Here is an 8,967-nt window from a genome sequence, read left to right on the forward strand (position 1 = left end):
TCCAATGAGTCAACTCTTCGCATGAGGTGGCCAAAGTACTGGAGTTTCAGCTTTAGCATCATTCCTTCCAAAGAAATCCCAGGGCTGATCTCCTTCACAATGGACTGGTTGGATCTCCTTGCAGTTCAAGGGACTCTCAAGAGTCTTCTCCAACACCACAGTTCAAAAGCATCAACTCTTCGGCACTCAGCCTTCTTCACAGTCCAACTCTCACATCCATACATGACCACAGGAAAAACCATAGCCTTGACTAGATGAACCTTTGTTGGCAAAGTAATGTCTCTGCTTTTGAATATGCTATCTAGGTTGGTCACAACTTTCCTTCCAAGGAGTAAGCATCTTTTATAATGGGGCCATATAATTCCTTAAAGACAGTCAGAGTTGGGGGGCTCAATTGCTCTCAATCAACTGACCCACCTACCATTTCAGCACCTGCTCTGAGCCAGGACCTGTCTAGGCCCTAGAAACACAAGTATGAGCAAGACATGGAGCTAAGAGTCTTACAGGAAAGACAGAGATCTCAGGAAGGATCAGGGGATAAACGGGAAGTGCAGGGTACAATAGGCGTGCACACCAAGGGGATCTAGCCCACTGTGGTATCAGGAAAGGCCTCCTGTGTCAGCAATACTAAGGCAGTGTCTTCAAGGAGCTTGCAACATACTTAGGGAGATTAGACTGAGACCCAAAGCAATTGGAGAATAGGTGCAGGCTGAGTATAAGTGGGATGAGACTTATGGCAAAGAAAAGCTCTCTAAGGGCTAAAAAACATAGATTTCCAGGAGGGGAGACTTCAAGCTGGACTTTGAAGGATGTGTAGGGTTTGGTGTCATAAAAATGAGAACACAAACAAATGCCAGAAGGCAGGACCCATGAAACATAGGCTGATTGGAGTATCAGGTGTGTTTTAGGAAGAAAACGTCCATGTAAGGCAAGAAGAGCATTTTAAGATGTAAGTGCCAGAGAGTATTAAACTATTGTTCTAAAGGAGTGCTTAAACTTTCATTTATCTGTTTCAATGAAACATTTTCTCTTCCAGTAATGAAGGCTCTTCTCCTGAGTTATTACAGGTCAGGAGTCTTTATTTCAGTTGGGAAGAAAGCAACCTCTCCACGACGTTTTAGGTCGGTGTGTTGACATTTGTTCCCAGGAATGAAGATGAGCTGGATGACTCTGACCACTATGCTGCAAGTATAAAGAGCTTGCGGGTTCTGAGGGTGAGGAGAAGTAAGAACTTGTGAAGAGGGTGAGCAATTGCACAGGAAATGAGTCTAGGAAAACCTACTAAAAATACTCCTCTTTCATTTTCTCTCAAGGACCATGTCACTGAAAGCAGAGGTCAGTCTCCCAATCTCTGTGTTGAGCCTTCAGGTCTGGGAGAGAAGGGAGTGTGTGTGTGTGTGTGTGTGTTGGGCACACAGTTGGGGAGAGGTTAAGGAGGAATGCTGTGGAGGAGGCTCCTACATCTCTCTGTGCTGTAATAGGGTGAGGCTATGGGCATTACTCAGCACTGTGGGTCTCAGTCTGGGAGTTGCCAGACCCTACAGGAGAAGAAGGTCCCTTGGAGAAGCAAATGGCAACCCATTCCAATATTCTTGCCTGGAAAATTCCATGACCAGAGGAGCCTGGTGGGCTACAGTTCATGGGGTCGCAAAAGAGTTGGACACGACTGAGTGACTAAACAACAGCAACAGGAGACACTTAGGAACCACTGAGAGTTCATGGTTTGTGTAGGGATGACATGGTAAAAGCTGTGTAATGCGATGAAGCTAGCAACATTTGGAAGGGTCAGCAGCTCATCTCAGTGACTGAGGAAAGAGCCTAGAGGCGAGGATGTGCTTAGTGGACACTGTAAGACAGAAGGTATGAAGTGTTAAAGAAAGCCTGGTTAAGGTGGTGACAACTAAAATAGAAGAGCTCCTGCTGCTGCTAAGTCGCTTCAGTCGTGTCTGACTCTGTGCAACCCCATAGACGGCAGCCCACCAGGCTCCCCCATCCCTGGGATTCTCCAGGCAAGAACACTGGAGTGGGTTGCCATTTCCTTCTCCAATGCATGAAAGTGAAAAGTGAAAGTGAAGTCGCTCAGTCGTGTCCGACTCTTAGCAACCCCATGGACTGCAGCCTATCAGGCTCCTCCATCCATGGGATTTTCCAGGCAAGAGTACTGGAGTGGGTTGCCATTGCTTTCTCAGAAATAGAAGAGCAAATTCAGGAAAAAAGCAATAGGATTGGGAAAGAGCACAAGCACGCTGAGACATGGAGCCCGGAGGCTGACGTGTAAAGAAGAATAGCAATGCCCAAAGGGTAGGAGTGATGGATGCATTGAGCTTGTGGTGGTGGGAAGGAAGAAGGGTTAAGTTTGGGCACCAGAGGGTCAGTAGCTTAGACCACCAAAGTGAATACAGGAGAATGGATACACCCGAAAGACGTGAAAAATAATGGTCTATTGAGCACCTACTGTATGCCAGGCACTTAAGAATTTCCCACTCACATTTTCAGAATTCTCCTGTCTCAGGGCTTGGGCTGTTATCTCCATTTACACATGAGGAAATGTGATGCTTGGAGAGGTGAAGTACAGACCCAGTGTGATACAGTTGAGAAGGGGGAGCACTGGAATGCCTGGCTCAGAACCCAAGTTCTTAACCTGCACAATATTCTGCAAGAAGAGCAGAGGGCTGAGGCTGACCCATGCAGGCTTCCTCAGTCAGGGGAGGGGAAGAGGAGGAGAAACCAGTGAAGTGCTCAGAGAGGTCAGATGAAGACCAGGATGTGTCTGTTGGAGACGCAGGGACATGGGGACAAGGGTCCCTCATACAGGTGCCACCACACAGAGGATGAACACGAGAAGTCTCTGTTGCTACTTATGAAGACATTTGGAAATACAAGGGATTGTTTCATAATATTTGCTCTGAGTTGTTTATCCTATTTAGAGTGGATTGAAAGCCAAATCCCCGAATGTAATCATTTCACAATAAACAAACAAACAAAAAAACACCAACTCATGTGTATATTCTACCTGGAGCTGTCCCTGGAGGAGAGGCTGACTTGGAGGAGTTATTTGGCTTGATTGATCTATTCACCATGGGAGCTGAAACACACAATCATATATATATATATATATATATATTAGGGTTATATGTATATATTGTAGATACAGTCTACTGATGGAGATTTACACTTATGGAAAAATGCATGGTAGAAATAATGGGCTAGACCGGATAATTTGCAAAGAATGGAAGACACGCTTAATTAAGCCCACAAGCCATTAAAAGTAGTCTTTTCAGAAGAAAAAAAGAAACATTTTTCGAATGAATATATTAATAATTAAAGTGAATAGTTGCTTGGAATTTCGTTTGCCAAACTGGGGGTCTCAGAGATGCAAGAGTGTTTTTCATCAGGGGAACATGTATTAAACTAACGGTGGAGGGGCCAAATTAATAGCCCTGCCTTCCCTGCCACACATTTCTCTTGGATTTTGTAGGGTTAGGGGTATGGGGGCATTTCATTTGCACTTATTGTTTTGTGGTTATGGGTGAATTTAGGAATCCCAGAGGGCCTAGACGCTGTTGTTGCTATTTAGGGCGTGAAGGAGAGGGCTGTGACGTGATGACAGCGTAAAACCTGAGTACCGCTACTTCGGAGTCAGGTTTATTAGATGAATAGCATTACCTGAAGAGGCAGCATTTATACAGGATTATATTCTCCATAGCGACTATGTTCAAAGTAATCCTACCCTGTTCCATGCCTCATCTGAGGGTACGTGGCATGGGCTTTTTAAGATAATTTATTTGTAACTGCATTTGTTATTTCGTGAAGGATTTACAAATGAAATGTTTCTTGTGGACCTGACGTAGCACTAAATTTTAAAGAATTAGAACACAGAGCATATTTTATTCTTTCATTTTCTCAGTCCTCTGCAGAAATTATTCCTGGTACAATATTTGTAAGATTAGCCTGGTGGCTCATGACCTCACTAATACTAGATTGTATGAGAAATCCATTTTTAGTGAAGAGCTAAAGAGAAGAACCTAGGTGCTTTTATAATTTGAGAAGACAGTATTAAATCATGGAAGAGGATGGAGAAAGAAGAATCAAGGTTGAAAAACACAGGGATGGGTTGCTCACTATGCTCTCTGATGGACCAGCCACTCAACCAAAGAAGGCAAATGCTGTTGTGGTCATGGAGCAGAGGTCTCAGCAGCATCATGTCTGAGCCCTTTAGTACTTGTAAGCAAATAATGCCCCAATCAACTGGTAGAAGTTTTCAGGTGCTTAAAACTGCAAACTCTTGCCTTTTTCAGATGGGACTGAACTGTCTTCCGTGGGATGAATATAGTTTTCATCTTCATCTTCCACAGGGACCACATAATCAGCCTAAAAGAAATACAAAAATGCTGTACATTTGGAGTTTACTGGATAAGAAAGAGTGATATTAAGAAATTTTTCATAATCCATATACCATTAAACTTCATGATGTAAAGTGATTTGGTTACTTCTAGTATATTCACAGAGTGCAACCATCCCAACAATTATCTTCAGAACAGTGTCATCACCCCCAAAAGGAACCCTGAGCCCACTAGTCACTCCCAACCACCTCCTCCCCTGACCCAGTCAACCATGAACCTTCTCTCTGTCTTTAAGAATTGCCCATTCTGGACATTTTATGTAAATAGAATCATACACTATTAAAATACGCAGCCTTTTGTGATTTCTTATAACAGTAATTTCAAGGATTAGCCACATTGTAGTATGTATCACTACTTCATTTCCTTTTATGGACAAATCTTATTCCATTGTATGATTATACCCTATTTGACTTATCCACTTATCAGCTGTTTCTACTTTGGGGCTGTTATAAGTAATGATATGAACATTCATGTACAAATTTTGTGTAGATGGACATTTTTCTTGGGAATATACCTAATGATGGAATTGCTGGATCATACCGTAGCTCTATATTTAATAGTTTGAGTAACGGTTAAGTTGTTTTCCAAAGTGGCTGCACTAATTTTTCATTTCCACTGGCAATGTATAAGGCTTCCAATTTCTCCACATATTCACCAGTACTTGTTATTGTCTTCTTTTTTATTATAAGCATCCTTGTAGGTATGAAGTGGTATCTAACTGTAATTTTGATTTGCATTTCCCTGATGAATAATGACATTAAGCATCTTTTTGTCTGCTTATTGGCCATTTATATATATTCTTCAGAGAAAAATCTATTCCACCTCTTTGTCCACTTTTAATCTGGTTGTTTATCTTTTTTATCTTTAGATGATTAGAGTTCTTTAAATGTTCTAGATATAAATCTTTTATAGATATATAATTTGCAAAAACATTCTCTCATTCTATAGGTTGTCCTTTACTTTCTTTGTGGCATCATTTACAGCACAAAAGTTTATGTAAATTTATGTAAGTTTATGTAAAATTTATGTAAATTTAATCTATTTTTTTCCTTTGTTATATCTAAGAAACCATTCCAAGGTCATAAAGATTTATACCTATGTTTTCTTCGAAGAATTTTATAGTTTTATTAATAGCTCTCATACTCAGTCCTATGATCCATTTTTATCTAATATTTTAAGATATGATGTGAGATAGGAGCTCAATTTCATTCTTTTGAAAACAGTGGCTGACTTTATTTTTCTGGGCTCCAAAATCACTGCAGATGGTGACTGCAACCATGAAATTAAAAGACGCTTACTCCTTGGAAGGAAAGTTATGACCAACCTAGATAGCATATTGAAAAGCAGAGACAGTACTTTGCCAACAAAGGTCCGTCTAGTCAAGGCTATGGTTTTTCCAGTGGTCATGTATGAATGTGAGAGTTGGACTATAAAGAAAGCTGAGCACTGAAGAATTGATGCATTTGAACTGTGGTGTTGGAGAAGACTCTTGAGAGTCCCTTGGACTGCAAGGAGATATAACCAGTCCATCCTAAAGGAAATCAGTCCTGAATATTCATTGGAAGGACTGATGCTGAAGCTGAAACTCCAATACTTTGGCCACCTGATGTGAAGAGCTGACTCATTTGAAAAGACCCTGATGATGGGAAAGGTTGAGGGCAGGAGGAGAAGGGAATGACAGAGGATGAGATGGTTGGATGGCATCACCAACTCAATGGACGTGGGTTTGGGTGGACTCCGGGAGTTAGTGATGGACAGGGAGGCCTGGCATGCTGCAGTTCATGGAGTTGCAAAGAGTCAGACACGACTGAGCGACAGCACTGAACTGAACTAATGCAGTTATCTTAGCACTATTTGTCTAAAAAATTGATTTTTTCTATTAAATTGTCTTGGCACCTTTGCCAATAATCAATTGAACATAAATATGGGGAGGGAGTGATTTTGTAAGAGTTATTAAATGTCCACTTGAGTTTCTTCTTTAATACATTTCATGTGAAAATTTAATAGCTTCACATACATTATTTCACTGAATTCTTTCAATAATACCTATCTATTAAGTTAGGTATTTTTTTAATTTATTTATCCTTATTTTAGAGATGAGGAATTTGAGAAAAGTTGAGTAATCTGTCCAAGGTCAAATAAAATCACAAAACTGATACCCCACAAGGACAGGTACTGGGTCTGTGCTCTGGGCGCCAGTGAAGCCCTGGAACATTTGTGTTGAATGAAGGGCTGGTCTTTTGTCAGTGGATGCTGAGAGGTAGTCCAGGATGGCCATGTAGTACCTGCGCTCTAGCATCTCATGATCTGGGTTCAAATGCTGGCTCTAGCATATAGCTCTTTGACCTTGGACAAGTTTTTCAACCCCTTGTCACCTCATCTGTACCATTTCCTCCTCTGTAATGGGTGATAATAGCGTGCACTTCATAGGGTTGCTGTGAGGGTGTGATGAGATAATACACACAGAGGGCTCAGATCTCCAGCTGATACACAGTGCTTGTCAAGTGCTAGACCCTCCTGTCATGATAGGGCAGTTGCTCCTCCACCACCTGCCCCAACTCTCTGATCAGCCTGTAACCCATATTTTGCTTGTAACCTGTATGGCAGAGCTAAACATTTTTATTTGTGCTTGTATTTGACTTCTTCCTTTCCTTTCTAATGTCTTGACCAGATCTTAATGTTGTCTTCTATTTCTTTTTTAACTCTTCCTTATCTTGATTGTCCATCTCCTCATTCCAGAATGTATCTCCCCCGGTCATCCCCTTTCCCCGCTGGTTCAAACTTGCCTGAGCCACCACCACAAAGCTGTTATTAGCAAAACTCGGCCTCTCCCCACTGGGGTCCACCTCCAGTTATTCACAGAAGTGGAGAGCCTCATGTAACTCACAATCTTTGTTTGTATTCTGTGTCTGAGTTGGTATCTTCATATAGACCCTCTGAATGCTGGAAGAATTCACAGTGAGACCCTAACAGATGGTCTCCCTACTGTGTCCCATGCTCAGATTCTCCTTGCCACCTGTTCACACCCTGAAAGGGCATCATCCCCTCGGACTGACAGACAGACTGAGGATTGACAAACCAAATTCATTCTCAGTCTGCTGACTTCCTGACTTAAACTGTCCCTGGAGAGGGGGGTCATAAGCTCAAGTGCTTACAGGAACAGGCCTGGAATAGCAATTGGGCATGTGCGGAGCCAGGCTGTGTCCACGCCTTGTATCAGCGGTGAAGATGATGACGAATGGAAACGGGGGCCCAGGATTCTCAGCTGAGTTGGAAGGGTGCCATGAGGCTCAGCTGCTTCAAGGCCATGACTGGCCAAGTGTTGACAGGCCCTCGGTTTTCAGGAGAAACTAGAAAACTGGATTTTATAAAGAATCTAGAATATGGTAGAAAGGAATCCAATTTATACAATACATAGAATGCTTCTTTGTGTGAGACACAGAATTTAGTGAAGTATTTATATTCCTTTATTCAAGCTTTAAAGGAACCTGAAGAGATGAAAAGATGAGACTCAGGTTATCTGATACCTAAAGTCACACAACTAGTAAGAGTGAAGTGGGAATTTGGGCCTGGATGCTGCCCCTATTTTATTAAAAAGTCTCTCTTCAACACGCTGCTGAATAACCAACAAATCACAGAAGAAATCAAAAAAGAAATAAAAATTTGCATAGAAACACAACAACCCAAAACCTGTGGGACACGGTAAAAGCCGTCCTAAGGGGAAAGTTCATAGCAATACAGGCATACCTCAATAAACAAGAAAAAAGTCAAATAAATAACCTAACTCTACACCTAAAGCAACTAGAAAAGGAAGAAATGAAGAACCCCAGGGTTAGTAGAAGGAAAGAAATCTTAAAAGTTAGGGCAGAAATAAATGCAAAAGAAACAAAAGAGACCATAGCAAAAATCAACAAAGCCAAAAGCTGGTTCTTTGAGAGGATAAATAAAATTGACAAACCATTAGCCAGACTCATCAAGAAACAAAGGGAGAAAAATCAAATCAATAAAATTAGAAATGAAAAGGGAGAGATCACAACAGACAACACACAAATACAAAGGATCATAAGAGACTACTATCAACAATTATATGCCAATAAAATGGACAACGTGGAAGAAATGGACAAATTCTTAGAAAAGTACAACTTTCCAAAACTGGACCAGGAAGAAATAGAAAATCTTAACAGACCCATCACAAGCATGGAAATTGAAACTGTAATCAGAAATCTTCCAGCAAACAAAAGCCCAGGTCCAGATGGCTTCACAGCTGAATTCTACCAAAAATTTAGAGAAGAGCTAACACCTATCCTACTCAAACTCTTCCAGAAAATTGCAGAGGATGGTAAACTTCCAAACTCATTCTATGAGGCCACCATCACCCTAATACCAAAACCTGACAAAGATGCCACAAAAAAAGAAAACTACAGGCCAATATCACTGATGAACATAGATGCAAAAATCCTTAACAAAATTCTAGCAATCAGAATCCAACAACACATTAAAAAGATCATACACCATGACCAAGTGGGCTTTATCCTAGGGATGCAAGGATTCTTCAATATCCGCA

General features: G+C 41.3%; 1 protein-coding gene across 2 annotated transcripts in view; it reads right to left on the reverse strand.

Moving 5' to 3' along the window:
- Positions 1–8,967, reverse strand: part of BLNK (B-cell linker) — an 82,855-nt gene that overhangs the window by 22,638 nt on the left and 51,250 nt on the right. For both annotated transcript variants that reach the window (XM_010833028.1, XM_010833029.1), the window contains 2 exons: positions 4,290–4,371; positions 3,014–3,085 (listed from right to left, as the gene is read on the reverse strand). In XM_010833028.1, coding sequence (XP_010831330.1) covers positions 3,014–3,085; positions 4,290–4,371 — 154 coding nt within the window. The remainder of the gene's footprint in view (positions 1–3,013; positions 3,086–4,289; positions 4,372–8,967) is intronic.

The sequence above is a fragment of the Bison bison genome, unplaced genomic scaffold (genome assembly GCF_000754665.1).
Source record: "Bison bison bison isolate TAMUID 2011002044 unplaced genomic scaffold, Bison_UMD1.0 scf7180017862979, whole genome shotgun sequence".
In the NCBI taxonomy this organism is placed as follows: Eukaryota; Metazoa; Chordata; class Mammalia; order Artiodactyla; family Bovidae; genus Bison; species Bison bison.